The 25,134-nt window shown below is 38.8% G+C and overlaps 1 protein-coding gene across 2 annotated transcripts; it reads right to left on the bottom strand.

Annotated features, from left to right (window-relative positions):
- Positions 1–4,448: 4,448 nt before the first annotated feature.
- Positions 4,449–24,778, bottom strand: dkk2 (dickkopf WNT signaling pathway inhibitor 2). Of its 2 annotated transcripts, XM_079811484.1 has the most exons (5): positions 24,700–24,776; positions 24,274–24,606; positions 11,984–12,134; positions 11,765–11,887; positions 4,453–5,969 (listed from the first exon to the last, which is right to left on the bottom strand). In XM_079811484.1, exons 2-5 carry the CDS (start codon positions 24,469–24,471, stop codon positions 5,719–5,721), a joined length of 723 nt encoding a protein of 240 aa, XP_079667610.1. In that variant the 5' UTR covers positions 24,472–24,606; positions 24,700–24,776; the 3' UTR covers positions 4,453–5,718. The 2 variants fall into 2 exon arrangements, with proteins under 2 accessions (XP_079667609.1, XP_079667610.1); XM_079811483.1 differs by having other exon boundaries at positions 4,449–5,969; positions 24,274–24,778.
- Positions 24,779–25,134: the final 356 nt, after the last annotated feature.

Here is a 25,134-nt window from a genome sequence, read left to right as displayed (position 1 = left end):
TTAAGGAACGAATGTGGAAAGTCCCAGTTATTTCAACACTTCTAATGAAAGCAATCAAATCGCTCGGCTGGTGAAAGAAGTACAGCGTAATGTTTGTAGAGCTGCCACATGCAACTCTATTAGAGGTCTAGAGGCTGGCATTTCTTCCAGTTTTGCTTTTTATCATATCCTTTTTGCTCACAAAAATGAATTTTAGCAATGACCATGGATTTGTAGGCAAATTAAAGCTGCAAGCAGCGATGAAAGGGCCCTCGCACTCGGGGCCTCAGGAAAACAGCGAATAGTGGGCGGCATGCATTAAAGCGGATAAATATAGAAGAAAACATTTACATTTACATTTATGCATTTGGCAGACGCTTTTATCCAAAGCGAATTACATTGCATTCAAGGTACACATTTAACATTTGGTCAGTTCTTGTTTTCCCTGGGAATCGAACCCATGACCTTGGCGTTCCTGGCGCCACGCTCTAGTGTTTGAGCTACAGGAAAGAAAAATGGCAAAGTCACTTCAATGTGCCACACTTCCTGCTGCCAGCAGGTGGCGCTTTGACTATAACTGAATATTGTCATATTGATGTCTTCAGGCCAGGACTATTATCAGACATGTGAAGTTTGGGGCAGATCGGAAATTGTATGTCCCGAGTTACAACAACTTCCTGTTTCATGGCGAAACATCGAACTTTGTGAGGCCGCCACGGACACGCCCTTCAGGGAAAACTCAAGATCTTCGCAATGTAACATGGCAAAGGCCTTTAGATTAGACTGTCCAAATATGATTTAGATCTGATTAAATCTCTAGGCGTAGTTGATTAAAGTACAACGTCTGGAAATGATAAAATTTGCAACAATTTTGCAAAGAAAATTCTAAATATCTCACTTCCTGTTGGTTTTCAGATTATGTCTCTGTAGTCTTTTTTGTAGGTATTGGGCTGTTACATGTGTGTACCGAATTTCATACCTGTACGTGAAACGTAGCGGGAGGGGCACTTCATTAAAATTTTGTAGGTGGCGCTATCGAGCCATTTTGTCAAGTCAAAGTCTGAATCCCATAACAGATGTAAATTGTCACCACTTCTGACGCATGTGCAAAGTTCCCTGAGTTTTTGAGCGTGTTTAGGCCCTCAAAAATGTGTTTAATTTGGGAGAAGAAGAATAATAGGCTGAGAAATTCCAATAGGGTCCTCACACCATCGGTGCTCAAGCCCTAATAAAGGTGCTGCTGATTTTGAGGAGGAAAGACTGGAGAAAAAAAAAAAGAGTAAGATTTCTGGCTAAGATATATGACTGCATGAACAACAAACTCTCATTTAACCTTTATGTGAAATGAACCTTCATACATACAATAGCGTGATTCATGCCATAAGGTTTACTTTATGAAGCCTGTGATTTACAGTTCTGATGAAGTGCTAATAATTAACAAACCAAACAAACATGCATTTTTAGTTCATTTTGCTTTGCCCCCGAAGGACATTTTTATATTAAAGTCGGAGATGAACAACATCAAGTCATACAAGTCGAGCATTATATGGGCCGCTCCAGCTTTGCTAGTGGTTTGTCATGTTAACGGCCTTAGACATTTTATATTCTTTCGTCTCCTCGTAACCTGTCTGCCAGAAACACAAGACCCAGTCTTCACGTTTTATTGACATGTTAGACTTATGGCCGTTAAGCTAATCGTGAAACGGCCATTGGGAAGAAAGGGAACATGCATGTAAGGTGCTTATTTTCAACATAAAGAGCCTTAAGTGTATTAGCTAATAAATGTCATCACAGGTACCGTCACCGATATACAAAACGTAAAACCACTGAGACGTATTAATCACAGAACGCTGACAGCTTCGTAAATGGCTTATGAGAAGGTAACATACGGTTATTTGAAGACGTAGCTGTAAGCAATCTGACATTTACCTCATGATACTTAAAGGGTTAGTTCACCCAAAAATTTTCAGAACACAAATGAAGATCTTTTTGATGAACTTTGACACCTTTCTGTTCTTCCATAGACAGCTACGCAACTACCATTTTGATGGTTTAAAAAGCTCTTACAGAGATTGTAAAACAAATCCATATGAATTGAGCGGTTTAGTCCAAATTTTATGAAGAGTCTCGATCGCTTGATATGATGAACAGAATTTAAGCTTTTATTCATACACAGAAATAGGGGGTCAAAATTGTACCTTCAGGGGTACAACAGCTTGTCGCTGGGGCAGTACCCTTAAAGGGATAGTTCACCCAACAATGAAAATTAGCCCATGATTTATTCACCCTCAAGTCATCCTAGGTGTATATGACATTCTTCTTTCAGACGAATACAATCTGAGTTATATTACAAAAGTCCAGGCTAATCCAAGCATTAGAATTGGATTCATAGTTGCTCTGTTTTTGAAAACCATAAAAAGTGCATCTGTCCGTCAAACAACTGCTCCACGCGGCTCTGGGGTGTTAATAAAGGCCTTCTGAAGCGAATCGATGCGTTTGTGTAAGAAAAATTTCCATATTTAAAACTTTATCAAGTAAACTTTCGACCGACCGCCTTCCCTGTTCAATTTATGGAAAAATTGTTGAAAGTTCCTCTGCCGATCGAAAGACTAACGCGACCAGGTCCGCTCGTCATGACGTCACGTACGCATCTTGAGTTTCACTGTCAACATTCAACACTTTTCCACGGAAGGCGGTCGGCTGAAAGTTTACTTCATAAAGTTTTAAATACGGATGAGCCGCGTGGAGCACGTTCTTTGACGGACAGATGCACTTTTTATGGACTTCAAAAACAGAGCAACTATGAATCAAATTCTAAAGCTTGGATTAGCCTGGACTTTTGTAATATAACTCCGATTTTATTCGTCCGAAAGAAGAATGTCATATACACCTAGGATGACTTGAAGGTGAGTAAATAATGGGCTAATTTTAATTTTTGGGTGAACTATCCCTTTGTACCTTTTTTTACCACAAAAAGGTTCGTAGTAGTACCTTAAGGTACGTATTTGTACTCTGAAGGCCTTTGCACACTGAGTCCGAAATTTTCGCATGTGATTTTTGAAATTTGTCACGCACAGAGAGCTTGCACACGGAGTCCGATGCGTATTAATGAATTTGTTACGAAAAAAACCTGCAAAACAATACAAAATGGCATCTTCAAGTAGTGAGGATGATTTTGTTGTCCTCTCTCTTCTTAAAAAAAGAAAGAGGAAATATTGGGTCCATCCACTCCTGCGATCGCGTAGAGAGGAAGGAGAGTTCCACCTCCTTATTAAGGAGTTGCAGGATTATCCAGAACGATTCAAAGTTTACTTTAGAATGTCAGTGGCTATGTTTGATGCCTTGCTAGCGATACTGGAGCCACATATTAAAAAGAAGACCACCAATTTCCGTGAATCAATTGATCCTGAACAGAGACTGGCAGTATGTCTAAGGTATGGATCCGCACACACACACACACGGTTTACAGGGACTTGGTGTGCTATAATCCTAGCTGTGATATAATAATAATTGTAGTATTTTTGATACAATAATATTTGTATATATAGTTGTAGGTATTTGAGCACTGGCGATTCATTCACCACCATTGCCAGCAGTTTTAGGTTGGGCATCAGCACTGTAGATGGGAAAAACGGATGCGAAAAATGCAGAAAATCGAATCTGCTCTGAATTTTTTTTTGACGGACAAAAGTTTCGGAGGCTGCGTGATTGACATAATTGCGAAAATTTTGCATGCGAATTTCGGACTCGGTATGCAAAGGCCTTAAGGTACTAATATGCACCTTTTAGGAGTAAAAAAGGTACAAAGATGTCTTTTAAGGGTACTGCCCCAGTGACAAGCTGTTGTACCCCTGAAGGTACAATTTTGACACCCTTTTTGTTAACATTCATCAACTCACATTAGGAAACTCAAGCATGTTACCTTGACGTACAAGAACCAAGGAGGTTCATTCTTGTGTTACGCAGCACGTTTGGGCTTCAACTTCATTTTCGTGTATTACGCAATATGTTTTAGGTTCCGCTAGAAACAATGAGGTTCAAATCATTCTCAAGCACACTTTTGCTTTGACATGAGGGTGAGTAAATGACAGAATTTAAATTTCTGGGTGAACTATCCCTTAACAAAGTCTTTGCGAACACAATAATATAACATCAATTACCACAGTGTCAAGCAATGTCCCTCATTTGAGTCATTTCACTTGGCGGCCATCTTTGAAACGCCTCTTGTGCAGCTATCTCTTTGAATGGGGAAACATCAAATTGTCCATCTCCATTCTCTCTCAGTATACATAATATATATATGGGCCTAAAATGTTTGCAAGTCATACGTCTTTGCTGGTTCATAACAGTCTTATAAATTCAATTGTTTTTCTCACGTTTATCACCTCAGGCTGTACTAGAGAAAAGTCAGATATCATTCACATCAGAAGCCGTTCGATTCAGAGCTGAAAATATGAGAGCAGTCAAATGCTTGTAATACAAAATACATTCTTTAATCTGTTTAAATCACTGTAAATACACAATGAGACATAACAGCACTGTTACAACAGGAACAAAGTTAAGGACTAACCCAGGAAATCAGACATGAAACAAATACACAACATGAGCTCTGTGAAGAAACGTGTTTTGAAAATAATTTAATAGAAATAGTTCTGCGTGGGGATTTACATATCTGCGGTGTAAAAACAGAGCTTGAGGAAATGGTCTCACACCATGCTATGACAAACAGTAAGTTGAAAGTGTTTAATGTCTCTTTATGCTACTTTATTTCCCCATCTGTTCCTTTCTACCAATATATACATGATATACAACTGCTTCTTAAATACATTTTTGACAATTTTGCATTTTATTTACAATATAAGAGCTTATTATGTTTGTATTATTATTTGTTTTATTCTAGCTAAAAGGTGATGTGGGGTTTGACAGAACAAAAGTACGGACTATGATTCATGATGGATGCCATAATAATAAACTCATCTGCACATTCACTGAACAGCACTCAAACTGTAAACAACTTCCCTTGATAATCAGAACCAATTTAGTATTTCTGATAGAATAAAAAGGCTATCTATTGAGTAAATCTGAACTAATGATCATATTTCCCAGGCTAATGCATTACTAGTGTGTGGCTACCTTGAGAGCATGCTATTGTTCTTCTGTTTGGGTGTTATGTACACATTTCAGATCATTTTTTACACAGGCAAACTCAAAGTGCACATTCAGAAGGGCAGATGTCTGAAATTTAGAAAGAGTCAACTAAAAATGAAAATTGCTCTCCACACAGTTATTAGCAAACAAGAAACAAAGTCTGTGATAATGTAACCAAGTTAATATTTTAGTGGTTATGCTGTGGAAAAACTATCATATGTGCATGGAGTATTTAGTGACAAAACAAAATGAACCAAATCAGAGCATTGAAAATGATCCTAAATCGACAGCACAGTCATACGGAAATAATGCCAGCTCTTGCATCAAACGCATCAGTGATAAATATGGCTTGTAGATCAATAAACCTCCAGCAAATAATCTTGAAAAGAGGCACGGAGTGCTTCCTCCACGGCCGAGCGTCCACCGTATCGGCTCGTTCCCATCCCAGACCCGCCCTGTTCTGGCACACATTCATCTGTATCTCGCCCTTTCTCTCTTTATCACAGCTGAGTAAGTCTTGGGGAAAGGAGTCCTCCCCCAGAGGGACGCAGGGGCCCCAAGGTGCGGCTTGTTTTGCGGGGGCCTCCCGTCTCAGATCCTCTGGCACACGTGCAGCCTGGACCTGGAGAAGGAGGTGGCGTCTTTCCATACCTTGCAGGCAAGTCCTTTGGCGCAGTCACAGCGCTGGAAGATCTCCAGGCTGTGGGAGCCTTTCTTGCGCTGCTTGGTGCACACTTCGCCTTGCCGCAGCACAGGCTTGCAGATTTTCGTCCAGAAATGGCGAGCGCAGCAGTAGCCCTCCGAGCAGTCGGACGAGCGCAGGCAGGGGTCGCCCTCGTGACCTGCGGGTGAAGGGAGAAGTCAATTTCTGTAGCTTAAACAGAAGTGCAGAATGCTAAGTGTGATAACAGTGTCCGAAATCGAATACTTCCAGTACGCAAACAGAGTAGAATCTCTGAATACATAGTAACCGAAAAGTACCCGGATGACCTACTACTGCATTCGATGGACATTTTACTATCCCATGAGGCCCCGGGAGAGAATTTATGAATGGCAGTGAAGCGACTCAACTGACGCTGGTAGGTCACGTGACAGTAACAACATGGCGGGTGTAGTACGTCCAGATTACATTCACACTACCCATATTCTTACTATATAGAACACCCCTAGAATGATCCCTAAGGAATGCATGCAATGTAAATGGCTTTGGATAAATGTAACGCAATAAAATACAACCATAACTTAAGCCCGAATTATAGTTCGGCCGTCCGAAGCACATGGAAAATGAAGTGTACCCAAGCCTTTAGATGGAATCTATAGAACTTAAGGCTAGTTACTTAGTAAACCAATATTTCCTGGTTAAATGTTCCCTGTATTCAATGAAAAGTTGCTCTGGGAATACGTTTTTTTTCCCCTATTATTTTTTATATTTTTTTAATTACTGTTTATGGAGATGACTTTGCACGGGGAACAAATATTTATTTTGCATTTTAGAAATAATTTCATCATCATTTTCTCATTTACATGAAATTTTATTTGCATTTTTCTTTTTTAAGAGCCCCAACAATATGGAAATCTCATTATTGATTCACTCTCATGGTGTTCGTATGCTCTCTTTTTTTTTTTTACCCATGGAACAAAAAAATTATAATTTTTGAAGAATTATGCAGATGAGTTGCTTGAAAATTACTTTTAATTATTGGGTGAACTATTTCCCAAACTGACATGAGTTGATTAAAAGCTAATAATTAATTAAATCATACAATTAAAAAGTTATCAAAATAAAATAAAATATTTGAAAATGTTTACCTGCATGTGATGTGATCATTAGCTGATATCAGAGAACCATGATTATGTGAATGTTTAATTCAATTATTGAAATATTAACAAAAAAAACTCTAGGCGTATTTCAAGTAAATATTTTACAGTATGTCAAAGGGGTTCAGCCGACCGAAAAAAGAAAGGAACTTTTTTAATAGTTTCTATCAAACAAGTAAATAATGACAAAAATTGTATTTATGAGTTACTCCCAGAGCAACTGTGTATATGGAATATAATATTAGCCAGGACATGTTCGCTTTCAAAGTATCTAGTCCCTAACCAATCTCTAAAAATGCTATAATTTATTACATTATTACTGTTCTCCATTCATACTGTATTTTTTTTATTTTATTTACCTCGCAATTAGGGTTGGGTACTGTTCACATTTTTACCGGTACCTGAAATTCGGTACTGGTACCCAACGGTACCTTTTTTCGGTACTTTAGGGATGCATCAATAACTGTAAAGAAACTGACTTTCTATAAAAGTAATTTATAGAAGTGTTATTGACAGAGCTGCCTTGGTCTGCCATTGTCTGTGATGTTTGTTCACTGTAATATTTACCAGTAAATAGTACTAGCTACTTAATTAATTGAATTCATAAAAACGACCATATTATTTTTTTTTTCTTTTTAATTCAATTTCTATAAAAAGATTTCCCACAAATTCTGTGTTGTGTATTTTCTGGTAATCAAATAAATACATACACTCTAAAAAAAAAAAGGTTCTATATTGCACCAAAAATGGTTCTTGGCTCGTAATCATAGGGGAACCTTTTTTAGTGCTATATAGCACCAATTTTGGTGCTTCAGTGGTTCTTCAGCGGTTCTTCAGAGGTTCTTCAGTGGTTCTTCAGAGGTTCTTCAGCGGTTCTTTGACTAAGGTGCTATATAGCACCTCTGAAGAACCGCTGAAGAACCACTGAAGCACCAAAATTGGTGCTATATAGCACTAAAAAAGGTTCCCCTATGATTACGAGCCTTTTTTTTTAGAGTGTAAAACATTAATTTATCTTAATTGAATTCAACTTTTTTGACAAACAAAGCTGCACAACTGAGCTTTATACTGTTAAAATTAAAATATGAAAGAAAATTTTTGATTTATTACTTAAAATTTTTTTTTGATTGATTTATTATTTTTACATTAGTGTTAGTAGCCTATTATTATCTAAATTCTACTGTACAACTGATATATTTTGTCGTTAAACCAAACTTTTATTTTGACGGGTTGCCATGATTACCTTTGAGTTTCTGTGTATTTATGACATGACGGTAGTTTTTCTCAAATTAAACGGTAAAATGCTCATAAAGTAACTCTCAGTGGCTCTGGAGATGACGGACATGCGTTCATGTCACACGCGACCGACACACACGTGTGTGTGTGTGAGGTAAATAAACTGCGGGTCAGCGCCATTCGTTTCCACAGACACGCAGGACGTGCAGGATTCGTATTTAAATAGTCTTTTCGCTGTTTAATATTCACAGACAAGTCTATATCACCAGATGCGTTCTCAGGTACCGAAATTTGGTACCGATTGATTTAATGTGAATCGGTACTCGGTAGTACCGACGTAATTTGGTCGGTGCCCTTAAAAGTACTGAGTTCGGTACCCAACCCTACTCGCAATGTTTAATAAAAATGTCTACGTAAACCCCCCTCTTTCTTACAATCCTGCAAGCTTGCATTCAGAACTGCCTCCATCCAATGAACAACCTTTTTTTTATTTTTCTCGATAAACCTTTCACACATTACAGAAGAAAAGATCCGTTACATCGCAACTATAAGTACTATCCAAGCGGCAACCTCCCTCAGTTTCTCTTGAAGCCAATACGGAAGTGACTTAAACTGCAATTCATCGACTGGCCACTAGAGGCTCCAGAAGGGAGCAGAATCTCATTGAGCTCCATGTTAAAATGGCCAGATTTACAGCAGATTAAAACATGTTTACAGTCTGGTACAAATTGTGCTTTTGGTCTATATGGATAGTTTTGCCCTTCATGACAACTGTGAGGGGGGTGAATTTTTTTATAACTTTTTTATAAAACTTTAAAGTCCTGCATAATTAAGGGCGTGGCCACTTTGAGTGACAGGTGGATAGCCATTTATCTGCTGTCTGTTAGTCATCGCGTCACCTCAGCTCCTCTTTGCCCATTTTCTGTTATCCGGGAGTGACGCGCAATGACGCGTTGACAAGATGGCAACGGCCAGCTCGACCCTACTTTGCGCTTCAAACCGGCTCTTCAGAATCCTACACTCTAAAAAAAAAAAGGTTCTATATTGCACCAAAAATGGTTCTTGGCTCGTAATCACAGGGGAACCTTTTTTAGTGCTATATAGCACCAATTTTGGTGCTTCAGTGGTTCTTCAGCGGTTCTTCAGAGGTTCTTCAGCGGTTCTTCAGAGGTTCTTCACCGGTTCTTTGACTAAGGTGCTATATAGCACCTCTGAAGAACCGCTGAAGAACCACTGAAGCACCAAAATTGGTGCTATATAGCACTAAAAAAGGTTCCCCTATGATTACGAGCCTTTTTTTTTAGAGTGTATGGGTGACGTCACGGACACTACGTCCATATTTTTTTACAGTCTAAGATATTAACCCTCTCTCCGTCAATGGCAGAGCCAGTCCTTTCTATCGCCAATGCAAATATTCTCCACAACGTTCAAGTGAAATTTGAAAACAAGATAAAGTGCAACCAAATACGTCACTACTACTGATATAGATCTACTTACAAACAAATGCAAAGCAATTTTCCAATGGTTGTTCACTTGTCCAAAATTAGAAACAGAGCAGGTTAAAGTCGGCATGAAATGGAAGTTGCCATCGTCTTTATATTGTGACGTATATCCGAGTGAAATGGATTCTCAAACAAGAGAACTGTACTCCATTATACCAATTGCATTACGAGGCCTGTGTGTAGAAACATGTTGGGGACCCTTGAGCAAATCATTTCCTGATATATTAAGCAACTTGGCCCATTTGAAGAGAACTTGATATGCTTGTCTAATTGTCTGCTTTATTATATTTATTATACATGAATAAAATGAAGAGTCCATCAATTATCCTAAATGGCAGTTGCTACAATGTTTAGGGTGCCTCAAACGGCTCAGTCTAAATCTGGTGAGGTTTAATTTCTGTTTGAGAGCGTGACTGAGTCTGAGGCGAGAATACAGAGGTGTGGAAACAGCGTCGTGATCTTTTCGACACAGGCTTCCCGCTGTGGTTAAATCTTCAAGATATACGATCTGCGTGTGTAGTTGTGGGCCGCCGTCCCCCTCAACACATGCACGTAACCACATCCAGTGAATCAACTCATTGCAGACATTGTTCATAAGTGAGTATGAATATGAAACACTCTCAGTCTCAGATGGCCACAGACCGCCCACAGTCTGATGCATACTGCACACAAAACCAGACAGAAAAGCACATGCTCTCATCACATTGCTTGAAATGATGTCACTTCCTGAACGCAGGCTACACAAGTGAGTGGTTGTGAGGAAAAATGGATCACTGGGATGTTTTTCAGGTTAGGATATTCAGCGTTTACTCCAATAAATCGAAACACATTTCGGTAACGCTTTTCAGGTTCCATTTGCGAATATGAGTTAGCATGAGCTGACAATGAAAAATTATTCGAAAGCATTTATTGATCGTACTTAATGTTAATTTCATCATTTACTAATGAACCCTTTTCACATTTCCAAGGCCCTCAGGTATGGAAGTTGTCATAGTTGGGTAAACTTCTATAGTGGAATTTAGAAGTTTATATCATTTTTAAACGTCAAATATATATATTTTTTGAGTTCCCATTTGCTCCAATAGCAACCCAAAAAATGTTTTCTGTAATTTAATGGCAAGGTAATAAAACACAAAGTATAGTGTTTTAAATGTACATCATTTTAAAATAAAATAAAAAATGCTAGATTTATGTTATAATAAATAAATTAATAATAATGTGTTACATTTATATAGCGCTTTTCTAAGCATTCAAAGCGCTTTACATAGAAGGGGGAATATCCTCATCCCCCACCAATGGGCAGCATCCACTTGGATGATGTGACGGCAGCCATATTGCGCCAGAACGCCCACCACACACCAGCTGATTGGTGGAGAGGAGACAAAGTGATGAAGCCAATCGTATATATTATATATATATATATAATATATACGATTGGCTTCATCACTTTGTCTCCTCTCCACCAATCAGCTGGTGTGTGGTGGGCGTTCTGGCGCAATATGGCTGCCGTCACATCATCCAGGTGGATGCTATATATATATATGATTAGGAGGCCATGATGGACAGGGGCCAATATGCAAATTTGGCCAAGATGCCGGGGTTACACCCCTACTCTTTATCGAAGGACATCCTGGGATTTTTAATGACCACAGAGAGTCAGGACCTCGGTTTAACGTCTTATCCGAAGGTTTTTTATGGTTAAAAACTGTTGAAACGCACCATTATAGTCTATGAAAAATGGTCCATACTTTACAAAAATTAAAAGTTGTATCTATTAACATTATTCAATGAACTGAACTGACATGAACAGGTGTATTTAAAGATGAATAAATATTGTAACAAATGAATTGCTCATTGTTATAAAATTTTAGTTAATGCATTTACTAATGTTAACTAATGGGACCTTATTGTAAAGTGTTATCCATCCACATTTCTCAACAGCGTTTTGAGGGCTGACATTTTGTACATTTATTTTCTAGTTCATTATTGGTGGACGGCTGCAAACTGACTTTATCATATGCTGACTTTATCAGATCTTGGAAAAACATGCTTCTCCATTTGTGATATTGTCAATTCCTCACCTTTGAGAGAGATCTTGGCCTGAGGTTTGCCATTCTTCCTCCAGCCTTTGTCTTTGATTGAGAGCTTGTTGTGCTCCTCCATAGGTGATTTGTGCAAGCTCTCTGAGATGGGGATGCAGATATCTAAGGAATGACAGAAGAAATCCATTGTAAATTTCCCCAAGTTAGTATGAAGACACCGGGAAACAGTGCAGACTTTGTCTCAACACAGGAACGTACAGTTGCTGCAGCGGTTTCCAGGGCAGCACATGCCGTCTCTATGGCAGCGCTTCTTTCTCCTGCGGCAGGTGAGGCAGCGGGACGGGGCGTGTTGCGGGCTGTGGCAGTAAGTTCCCACCATGCACTCTTTATCGCTGCTGCATGGATACCCCTGAGAATGAGAAAGACAGATCAGGTCAGGTTCTCCACCAAACCCTGTTTTCAACACTCATTGGTATTAAAAAAAAACTTTTAAAGTATACCAGAATGAGCCATTATACAGTCCTTAGTAGGAATTAAGAATGACTGTTGTGTGTACAATCTGTCAATATGATGCTTCACTAACAGGTCACGAACAGGGCTTGACATGAACACCTGCCAAATGCGTGTGTATTTCAGCAGTGGTGTGTAACACAGTCACTCCTCCTAGCCACTTTGGCGGGTTGAATTTTATACATAATACATTTTTCAATTGTAGTCTTTTAAAGAGGCATGTGAAATAATAAAGTGCAATGTAGTTTGTCAAAAATATAGATTTTTCAATACATATCGATACTAAAATATCTGAAACACTTCCAAAACTAATTTTCCGCTTAATAGACACAGTTCCAGCTGTGCTTTCTTTCTCTCTCATCTCTCAGAGAAAGAGTTACACACAAACCCGCCTCCACTCACTCACTCCTTTCATTTGCTCCGGATGAATATCGTTGATGTTACAGGGCTTGAATTTTGGTGTGGGATTGCACGTATTGCGCATAATTTTACTCATTCCCGCAGATTTTGCGCTCACACTCACATAAAGCCGTCTCTCAGTACTAAATTGAGTTCTTTTTTACTGTTTATTGCGCTAAACAGTCAAATACACACAAACTGCCGGTCTTGGCGAGTATTCACATTATTTATGTATTCATACACATAAATAATACTCACTTGGCGAGTATTCACATAAACACAGTCAGTCAGTTATGTTTTAAGTGAACGTAAACAGTTGAGAAAGAAAATGCATGTGTAACAGACCAGTATAATAGATCCGTGCGTCGGATCTTAAAGTGACAGCAGCCTAATATACCTGCTGCCAAATTATGAGATCATATAAAAAATATCTATCTGGCAGTTTTTTCCCATGATACTATGTCAAATTGGGGCCAGTGAAAATGCTGAGTGGCTAGAAACTTTGGAAAACCACTAGCCACAGTACTCGGATACTTCCGCTGCAACTGACACTGGTAGGTCACATGACAGTGACAACATAGCATAGCATTGATGTAGAACATCCAAATTTCTTTCATACTAACCACACTGGCTGCATCCGAAATCGCATACTTCCCTACTATACAGTAGGCGAGATTCTGAAGTGTAATCACTTTACTATCCCATGAGGCCACGGGAGAGGATTTGTGAACGGCAGTGAAGCGACTCAACTGACGCTGGTAGGTCACATGATAATGACAATATGGCGAATGTAGTACAGATTACATTCATACTACCCACATTAATTTCATACTATATAGAACATACTTTTTTTTGCGGTCGGTTAGTAATCACTTATTCAAAATATGTAGTATGTAGGATTAGGAAACATCACGCCAATGGATCCTGTGATTGACCAATCAGAATCAAGTATTCCAGAGAACCGCATTATAAAAATACATTTAGTGGGTTTCATGAAGAAACTTTGTGCCTACAGCGATGATCCCTCAACATCAGCAGGTGGAATGAGTTTCCACAAACCTGAATTCATTTAGAAATATCTAACTTTTATATGCAGAATATGTAATGAACGCTCACAATAAAACAAACAACCAGAAAGCAGCACATAAACCATAACAGTACACTTACAAATTGTCTAAAATATGTTTTATATTAGCATACCTTTTAGTTATAATCAAGTTAGGCCAGGCTAAACTGGTTTAAAGTGCTCTAGCTGGTGCCCCAAACCCCTCCAAATTCAGTGAACCAGACCTCCTTAATATAAGGTTAAATTTCATTAATATAAGATAAAACGGATGAGACTGAGACCTTGACATATACAAATCACAAACTCCAGAAAGGAAACCAGCCAGTGAAGATTTGCTAAGGGAAACGCTTTACATCACCCGTAACAATCTTCAGTTTAGCGTCAAATGCGAAACATGTGGTCTGAGAAGGGGGGGGGGGGGGGGATATCTCAATATCTAATAACAAAAGAAATGATTCTGTTTTGTAGATTGACGGACCTCAGGGCAACCTTCCTTTCTTATGCAAGTAATAGAATTGGTAACATTGAAAACACATGAAGAAACCCGGCCGAACCGCCAACGATACATTCACGAGAGGAATAAGCAACGAATGAAGCCCATAAAATGTTTAAATACTAAAAAGTCACTGACCTCAAAATTCAGTATTCATTCACTGCATCATTAGAAAGTTATTGAGTAGGTTACATTAGCGCATGAATGGACTGTGTAAAACACCCCCTTATTCAGTTCAGTCAATGTGCTTAGATGTAAAACATTCTCAGTTTTCCGGCGAAATCATGTCACCTTGAAAATACAAAGTGGATGAGACAAGTTTTGCTTCCAAAGCTGCAAGACTCACCCGCATCTCATACCCTTTCCTCCACAGCATTGCATAAACCACCAGAGCCAATAGAGACACATAATCGTGTCTGCACATAATCTGGCAACGTCATCACATCAGGATTTTAATGACCCGGCCAACGCTTGGATACGACTCGTTGATCCTCATCCCTCATTGATTCCACAGTCTGTTTTTATTCCTCCCATACGTACATGTGTGAGATAAGTGGCGAGATGATAAGCCCAGAGACAGACGGCGATGAGGGATGCCCACTGGCCCCCGTGTCACCGCTCGCATGCTAGCAAAAAAGGCGGACTTTGAAGACTAAACGTGCCATGCCTTTGAAAATCATCTCCCTATCTGTATTCTCCCTCATGCTTGCAAAAGGGCATTTAAGGATTTATATCAGGTAATACCCAAACTATGTCACGTCTTATCTTGTAACCGATAAGCATGTAGTACTTTAGCAGGCAGATTTGTAAACTGGCTGAAAAATATTGGAATCTATTTTTTATTTTAAAAAACAGTATTTGTACAAGTGTTGTCAAATGGATTAATCAAAAAAAGGAAAAAAATGTTTGTATGTAAATATATATATATATATATATATATATATATATTACACACACACATATATAGACTGGAAAAAATATATGATCAAAAAACTGTATGATCAACAACTTTCAACTTTTTTATAAATTATACAAGATTCAACTCATTTTTTAAAGTCAGTTTAATGTAATTTAAGTTGAAGTGACTTAAACATCCATGTTGATTGTACTTAAAAATGTGATATATATACACACATTTTTTTGATATATATATAAATTGGATTTGATGTCATGTACATACATTTCATTCTAATTCTAAAAATTATCTTACATTTTATTTTCTTATATATATATATATATATATATATATATATATATATATATATATATATATATATATTAAATATATTCTATATATATATATATATATATATATATATATATATATATATATATCATATATATAATCATATATATAAATAAAATGTTCTACATTTTATTTTATATATACAGTATATACATACATACATACATACATACATATATACTGTAATATTAGCAGTTTACACTTAATAAATCCGAAAATAAAATATAAAAAATCATAAAAATGTTATACATTTGATTAACATAGTTTGTATAATTTTATATAACCTATAAATACACACATTTCATTTTAATTATATAAATTATTATACATTTTATTTTCTTACATTTACTTTAAAAAACAATATAAAATCCAAAATGCATTAAAAATGCAAAATGCCAGATATATTTCATTTTCATTTTACTGCAACAAATACAAATCTTGTCTCAGCTAGCGTTGAGCCTGAAGTAGATATTGTACACAACAGCTTACAAAAGAATCATCTTCAGTCTACAACTATAGGATATCAAGACTTCCTTTGAACCCGCATCTGAGTTCATATACACAACAGACTATGAGATCGTGAATAGGGTTTCCACACATAAAACCCATGTCTCACACATATGTTCCTCTAGGGCCCTGGGGCCCAGCTTAACTTGACCTTGCAAAAGCAAAGCTGACATCTGACACCATGAATGGTGTTAGTGAATTGAAAGGGTTTTCAAGAGTAAAATAAACTATGTCACTGAACAAACAAACCTTATCCACCCTCAAAGGGCATGGCCCTATGTGTATCAGATTGCACAGGAAAGCTGCGCTCTCCCACTGTTTGAAGCGCAAGTTGACGGCTAATCTCACCAGCACTCAAAACATATCTGTAGCAAACCCTTAAAGGCACTATTGACAAACACGGAGGCTATGGGAATATGAGTTAATAAACAGTCTAGACAAAAAAAAAAAGGTTACTTAATTATGTGATGGCTCATTTTTGTCAGACTTCACTTCCCCAACAAAGACTAGTGCAGGCGCAACAAAAAAGACTAACAAAAGTGTGTAATGTATCTATGTATCTTATCTTTGTTGTGCTGCCAGGGAATATAATGAGAATTGTAGTGTTGCTGGAAGAATGTCACTTCATAAACCAGCTAAATCTCTAAGAAAACTCACTTAAACTATCCTAAAGGCCTGTTCACACGGGACGATTTTCGTGCGCGATTATTGCCGACGTTTAACGCCTTATGACTAAACAAAGGGCACCAATGTGAGTGTGCACACCGACGCGCAAAACGGCAGGCGCAAAAGCGTCATTTAAAAAAAACGCCTTGGGTTCGTTCTTTGTTTTGACGCGGCGCGTTAAAAACTGTCCGACCAATGAGATCGGTGCTTTTGTTCACGTGCCTGGAGCTGCTGAAGTGACAGTAAAACACGACTTGGTGGCGCTCAAGCACAAAACAGTCTTGCCGAGCACATATTGATACGATGAAGAGGAAGTACGTAAAAGAAGATGAGCTGCTAATGCTGCTTGCCAGTTAGCAAAAAGTGTGTGAATGGTTTTGGCAAGCACGTAAATACTGTCTCTCTTCTTCTTCTGTGTGACAAGCGAGTGTCAAAAGTGGCGCAGCACCACCTTGTGTACTGGGAGCGCCATCGACTGAATTTGCACGTTCACTCTGCGCATCGCCAGTGAAAATCGCTTGGGTGTGAACACTCAAGACGCGCCGAACAACTTATCGAAAAATGCTGGCGATAAGCGGATGCAATATTCGTCCCGGTGTGTACAGGCCTTAAGACTGGTTTAAGTGTGTCTCCAAGCCTGGCCAAGCTGGTTTTTAGTTGGTCTAAGCTGGACTCAGGGGGCAGTGAGACTCGTTTATATTTCACGTCCATGAGGCTGCTTTTTAATGAGCATAGCTAACTGGATGCTAGCCGTTACATCCATGGAATTCTGGGAATGCTACAGAAATGCGACATCATGCCTTGGCAAATGAAACTGCGGTTCGGAAACCCATGGTCATTATACCTTCTAGGCTGTCTCGTTCCTCAAATGAAGTGAATTCCAGATGATTAGCCTGGTTAGCGCTAAACGGCCGCCACACCTTTGCCTGTTTTATTTCACCCTCTCAGCTCGTTAGCATCACTAAACAGTCACTTAACCTCAGAGGGAGCAGGAGAGGGCAACCCACCTCGCCTCTTTACAAGCCAGACCCAAACAATCCCCCACCCCGTCCTACTCGTTAACGGAACCTCAGCGTCAAATTAAATAAGAGGAAAAGTTAAAAGTCCCAAAGCTGCGGCACTGATGTGAAACAGCTCTTGTGTTCATGCGGAATCCTAGCCTCTTCCCCTCCAGTCGAGAGGTTAATGTGGTGAACAAGTTCAGCCAATCCCAATATCCCTCTTTTTGGGTTGCCCACAACTGGAAACCACCATTAACCCCCCTTGAACATTCACTCTAATCGTCTAAAGAGAGCGACTTTGGTTTGTGTACTGGTGATTTGTGGACAACATCAAGCTGACATGAGTTCATCAGACACATTTTAATTAAGTTGTTACAACTAATAAAACTCTGACATCATGGCTAGGGGCCAGCTTTACTTATAGCACTAAACGGCGAACCGAATTCTGCTCGTCTCCGTTAGGACGGATGTATGAAACTGGGTGGCCGTTTCTCTTGCCTGCCTAATTTGCAGCACTTGGGAGTACGCCAGTGTGGGAGATTTATTGGGAGCTTGTGTTATAATCTTCACCATATCCTCGAGCGTTAGAGAGTTAGAGGACTTGAGAGGAAACATTTCAGCAGCTGTGTAATGACATATAAAAATGTAAAGCATTCTTTAGACAGCTCGCCCAGATGGGAGACAAAAATGTAGGAAAAGTGACTACAAGGACATCATGGCAAATTCAATTCAGGCGCACTTCTGAGTGCCATCACCTTTAAAATCTTTAAAGATATTCAGTCACTAATATATTTGTGTCATTTGCATTATCGCTTTTAACTTAAGGGACCCCTGTGGTGAAAATCTAGTTTTAAGGTTGTTTATGTGTCCATGTGGTGTGTTTAATATGCTTTAAGACAAACCATGTGCAAATTCATGAGTCAACACCATTGCTGAGTATTTTCTCCTTAAAACTGCAGTGAACCAAAGAAAATCTCAAAAAACACGGTTTGAAACCGCTGGTGTTTCTGACGTCACAAACTGGGCTACCTTTTAACCAATCACGACAATGTGTGGATCTCTGAGCTGGTGTGAGTGAGTGGAGGCGGGGATAATTTGCATATTTATAGAACCGCCTACTGGTGTATAAAAACTAGTACTGGGGAAAAAGGAATCGTGATTAATCGCATTCAAAATAAAAGTTTGTGTTTACATAATATATGTGTGTGTTGTGTATTATTATGCATATATAAATACACACACATGCATGGATATATTTATGAAATATTTGCATGTATATACTGTATATATAATTTATATTATATATAAATATAATTGGTTTTATAAAAATATAATTTTTTTCTTAAATATATACATGCATGTGCGTGTATTTATATATACATAATAATTAGGCTTGCTGTGATAGTCGGTGTTGCCGGTGTTAAGGCGAAACACCGGTTACATCACTTGCCCACCGCAGCACTGCCGTCACAATCGTTTTGATTTATACACTAATACAAATCTTTTAGCTCCGTTAGAGCAGGGGTTTTCAAACTGGGGTCCGGGGACCCCCAGGGGTCCTCCAGAAGGTTCTATGGGGTCCCCAGAAAATTAATAATTTTCTAATGAACCCACAATTATAACAACCCGCCCCCGAATTGGCGCTATTTCTTAAACGAAAGTAAAATGAGCATGGCCGCACAGGCATTCATTTACGGCCGCACAGTGCACACGCATTTACGGCAGCACTGTCATTAAATCTCGGCCGCACAGTCATTCACTGTGTGTGTCCAGTCTGGCGCATTTTCAGTTCATGCCTAGCCTGACAAGCCAGACCCACATCAAGATGTTGGGTCTGGAAACTCACCATTGACAGGGCTCAATCCGAGGGGCGGGATAAACGGTTGTCTTTCAAATTCCCTCTGCGCGCAATTGGATAGCGCCATCCACCATGAGCACCACAACCAATCAGAGCGAAGAAAAAGGTGAAGCCGAGCTAACGTTAGTTGATAGACTTTCGCCGTATCCGGTAGGCAAAACTTCGAACATATCTTCTTTTCTTAAGAATTACTTCAGTGCCGTTCTTTGTTCTTTTCTCAAAGAAAAGCTTAACTCCAAGTCTTCCAGAGTCGCGGCCAAAACCGATTCAAAAGACAGCTGTTCGTCAGCTTTGTTTATGAGTAGCACGCAGAACCTCCGCAACTCTGCCGTGACGTGCCGTCATTATGTTAAGCCCGCCCACCGACTCTACACATGCTGTGATTTTTCATCTTCTACACTAAATGTGTCTCGGTATCAAAAAGCTTATCTCCCACACACTACTTTGGCAAATGTACGGAGCCCGTAAATGGACATGGTTAAGGAAAAAAATATGAGATGAAGGAAAAAATATTTGTCAATGCTTTTGCGTTCCCCCGAGAAACTTTGCGTTTCCCCTCGCAAAAACGCTTGCATTGCGCTGAGAAACATTGGGGAGAGAACGCAAAAATTATTATTATTTACTTTGTTATTTTTCCTCCCATCTCACCACCATGTCCCTTTAGGGGCTCCGTACAAATGCACACACATCAGGTCTCACTCTAGATGGCGCTATAATAAGCTAATTTATATTTTGTGAGGAAAATTCTGTTTTTTTTTTCTTTTGACACTGTGCAGAATGTACTGATCACATTCACATTTTCACGCCATTTAGAATTCTCTGGAAAAATTGTATCGTAACGAACTATGTAACTCTTCCCAGACTGTCAAGTCACATGTATCGTCTAGAAGCAAACAGCTGGCAAAATAGTTTTCATTTGTCTGGGCATTTTCCAAACAAAATTCACTCAAATGTTTGGGTGTGGCAGAGCCCAATGTCCAAAGTTCATGAAACTTTGACAACAGCTTGTTGAAGATGCAGGCCTAGTTGCTCAATTATTCCAAATGGAGAATTATAAAACACTACCAATTGATTGAGGAACTTGCAATTAGCATGCATCTTTGGTGCAATGTATCATAACATGCACCATATGCTAATATATTAATGCAACAATAAGAAAAATCAACAAAAATGGCCACCAATAACCAATGACATTGGCTGATCATCATGAAATGTTGTAACCGGACAAAAACAGGATGTCTATGCAAGGCTATTTAGAAGAAAGAAATCAAGAAAGTTGCAGCTGCATCCACATGACCTGTTTGTTCAAATCTGGTATTAATTTTAATACACTGTGACTCTAAAACGTTATATGCAAATGATAGGCCTACTCTGTGGTGTGACAAGCTTCCAGTATAACTGATGTAACCCTATGTTTACATCATTTACACAACAACAAGTTTCATCAACACGCAGAAAACAAATCTAAATCGGTTTTGTATACACCCAAATTCTTTGCTGGGGAAGCTGGTTTGGTTGGTTTTAGGGGAGATTTGTCAGTTGGTCTGGTACCTTAAACCACCTAAGACTATAGCAAAACAAGTCAGGCTGGCTTAAACAGTTTTATCTTTCATTAATTTAATCTCCTAAGCAGTTCTTTTAGCTTGATAGAGTCGCCCCTGGTATAGAACGTTGGGATCTGTCTTGCAACATCTGCAACTGGAAACGTCCAAATGAGACAACAGTCGCTCTGTTTGCAATCTACAAAGTTGTTAGCAATCTACATTTGGATAGGAAGTTAAATGTAGCATGACATTTAACTAATATTGGACTGTAGTGGTTTCCACATGTATGCTGGTCTGATCATCCAGACCACCTGCGTTTAAGGAGATGGTAATGTTGAGAGCAATTGGTCTGGCAGGAAACTTGCATACTGGAGATCTTCCCACTCCAAAGAGGATATGAGAGGGAGAAAAATCCCATCACCTCCTCTTTTACTTCCAATAAATTGTATCTGCTCTCAATTAAAACTACATCTGCATATTTACGGCTGGTCTGAGAGACATAACCAAAACCAAAACCCAATAGCAAAGAGGGGTTTCATCTGCAGTAATAGTGTGTGACTTACCCATGCTGAGAATTTATTTACATACAACAAGTCTTAAATAAATCTTGAGCTTGGTATGAATCCAGGATTTACTAGAAATATGAGTAAAGCTTTCAAAAGGGTACTGACCATTCAACTGAGCTATGATAAACCCTTTCTGATAACTGTAACTGTAAAATACGCACGCGATACTGTACACTTCTCTAAAAAACAAATTCAGTGAAATTTATGGTAAAAATAAAAAGGCAGTTGTTGCCAGAAATTTACCGTAAAAAATACGGTAGCAAAATTTTAGGTTATTTCAACTAAAATACAACAAATGTGAAGTGTCACGCTGGGAATTCTCTGAATGTCAATGTACGGTTTTACACTGTAAATTATACAATGGTTTGTTTTTTTCACTTCCAAAAACTGTAAATTTAACAGTATTTTACTGGTAAGATCTATTACAGTTATGTACCCTATATAGAAACTTGAATTAACAGGAATTTACAGTCACATTTTACTGTTAACACAAATGTTTGAGCCTTGAAACATTTATTAGCCTTTATGTGTAAAAATTGTACCTTCAGGGGTACAACAGCTTGTAGCTGGGACATCTTTGTACCTAATGTACTGTATTAATTTAACTGAATTTTCCGTATTTATTTTTTACAGGTGTTTTATCTGTATTTAGAAGTTTGAACTTCATTGCATTCTATGTTAGGGTTAATGGTTATGTCCTTAAAATTACTGGACAATGTCCAGGTAATGAGCTGCCAGTACTTTTTTTTTTTTTTTACAGTGTATATTACTAGTCCTACTATGAACATTTTACAGTAAAAATTTACAAAGACGTCCTTTTAAGGGTATACAGCCCCAGTGACAAGCTGTTGTACCCCTGAAGCAGTGGCGTAGGCAGAAAGTGGATGATGGGTGGGCCTCTAATAGTGTGGTGTAGGCTGCAAAAATTCACATTAGCCCTTAATTTGGAAGACAAATACAAAAATCTGATTGAAACATAGCAACACAGCTAAAAGTATTCCTCATATGTTGGACCTTTTATTGTCTATAGTCTTTTAATATAGTCAATGGTGACGTCATGATTGACATGTTTGACAGCTTCTCTGAGTGAAGTTGTCACTGAGACACCAACAGACCTTTTTCAGGACTTTCGGGAGGAGATTGGAGCTTAGCTTTAATTTCTACATTTCCATAACTGTTCATTTCACACCAACATAAGGAATTGCTCTGCATCAGCGAGAGTGTGGGCGGCCTTTTGATATCGCGGCTCTACTTCTTGCTCTCTACTATGCAGACTCCGGTCCCGAGGTCTACAGCGCAGACTCTGTCCCAAATCTGCAAGATGTCAGCGCCATATTCAGAGCCCGGAGGCTTCACTTTTCTTCAGCGGAAGAAAAAAGAAGTTGCGTCGTCCATATTTTTTTTACGGTTTATGGTGTTGCAGAAACTAAATACTTCACCTGTAAGCACTAAACTCTGTGCGATCAAGAGTGAGTGGCTGAAAAAGCGGCTGAAAAAAAAACTGAAAACAAAAACAAGGAGGAGAGAGATCCAACCCCAGTCCTGATATCACAATGTCTGAGTCCTGTATCGACGACCTGCCACTGCTAATACAGTACATGTGGCTTATGTACATTTCAGAAAACCACTTGCTCACAAATATTACAAGCAAATATTGCATAGCCATGCCACGGCGGGCCAGACTAAAACCCTACCCATAGCTTACCTTGTATGGCTGGCATCTATTCTAAACAAGTTGAATTGAAGATGTTGATAATATCATCATCTGTTAGTTACTTTCAAACGACAAAAGTGTTAAAGCATCATCTTTGTCAAGATGCGTTTCTTTCTTAAAAGTGTCATAAATGGCAGTTTATCCAGTTTTTATAACAAAAAGGGCGCTGCTAGTTGGAATCGAATCCGGATAATGGCGCAAAGAAGAAACATAACATTTACTGGTGACCTAACTGAAGAGATGAATTAGCATTCGTTTTATTAATATTAGAATAGAGTTATAATGCATGACAAAATATATCACATTTAAAATAATTATTGAAGAATTGTTAAACGTCAGAAAATAGTAGGCCTATTTAAAAATATATATATTTTGTAATGTAGGCTATTTCCCAGGATCTGACAGGATGGGCAAGCGGGCAAGCTGTCAATCTGGGTAGCTACGCTAGTAAGGTACAATTTATGCAGATTTTTTCTGTCGGTGCATAATATAGGCTATCGTGCCATTCTCTTGGCTCTTGATGGAAAGCAAAAGTTATTTAGGCTACAATTTGTCAAATTATTCAATTAAGAACGTAAAAAATAAAAGGTCAGGAAAGAAATTCTACAGTGCAGTGTGTAGCCTAAACAACACAAAAAATTTCACCAACCTCACAAATATACATTACAGATGTCGCTGTGGAGATATTCCGATTTCTGTGACTAATGAAAACGTTTTCACATATTTAGTAGACTAGACTGTTTTTCATATCACAAGATAATTACAAAAACTTGTTTGATATAATTAGGACAATCTGTTTGCGACTTCAGGAATTTGAGACAAAAGGTCTGTCCCTCAGAACTGACTGACAGAAATTCCTTTACAAATATCATCGAACAATTCGCACACAACTGACTTGTGAGAATGATTTCCGAAAGCAGTAATAATGCCTGAAGGGTTTTAGCTTGTCTAATGATCTACTGGGGGTGTCGGGTTTACCTGAGCGGGGATGTTGCTCTTCTTCGGGCTGCCGCTGTGTAAAGCGCCGGAGCGGTTAGTGGCGGAGATCTGGGGCTCCAGTGATTTGATGGAGTTCACCTGGGCTTCGCTCTCGGTCCCTTGAGTTTCTCCCATCCGAACTAGCGCGATGACCAGCGTCAACATCCAACAGCTCCGACTCCGCGTGACGTTCAGCATCCTTCCAGTCTTTCTTAACTCTGAATGAGAATGTGTTGGTTTCTTGAAGATGTTTCCTACAGCACTAGGGGCTTTGACCACCACACTTTGGCTTAAAAAAGCATAAACTCCATTCTACAGTGTCCATCAAACAATCTGTGAGTGGGGAAAAAAACGTTATAAAGATACTTAGGCTATAATGTGAAAGAACAAAGATGTGGAGAAACGTAAAGCATCAGGATGCTGTACCAAAAAAAAAATCAAAGTAAGTGGAAGCAGAGAGGCTAGGATTCCTGCTCGTGTGAGTGTTTGTGAAGCAGCCTGGCGTTTCATGATGTGGGATACCTTCTTTTTATAGGATGTGTTTCCTCCGCCCCCATTCTGTGTATTGACAAAAGATGAAACTGATCTGCGGTGCGCGCCCCTGTTCACACACACCACTGACTGAGACATCAGTCAGTTTTTGAAAACATATATTTTGTTCATATGTTATGCCATCTGTAGTGGACACCAGGACTTAAATAGCCTTGTAAAATAAAAATACATGAAATGACATAGGCAAAATCATTCACACACACTGACTGAGACATCAGGAAACCATCGGAGCACGTTTGCGTTGACTTATGGATGTTTAAAGACTATTTCATGGGATTTTCAAACAGCCAGTCTGCCGGTTATATTTGA

Source organism: Gobio gobio (genome assembly GCF_949357685.1).
Source record: "Gobio gobio genome assembly, chromosome: 3".
NCBI lineage: Eukaryota > Metazoa > Chordata > Actinopteri > Cypriniformes > Gobionidae > Gobio > Gobio gobio.
Note: the sequence above shows the minus strand (reverse complement) of the source record. Positions and strands in the feature narration are given on the sequence as shown.

Coding starts and splice junctions, on each gene's coding strand:
- dkk2 (XM_079811483.1), bottom strand. CDS start 24,471: ATGCTGAACGTCACGCGGAGTCGGAGCTGTTGGATGTTGACGCTGGTC. Junction 12,135..24,273: donor AGAGCAACATCCCCGCTCAG/GTAAACCCGACA, acceptor TCTCATTCTCAG/GGGTATCCATGCAGCAGCGA. Junction 5,970..11,764: donor GGCCAAGATCTCTCTCAAAG/GTGAGGAATTGA, acceptor CTTCACCCGCAG/GTCACGAGGGCGACCCCTGC.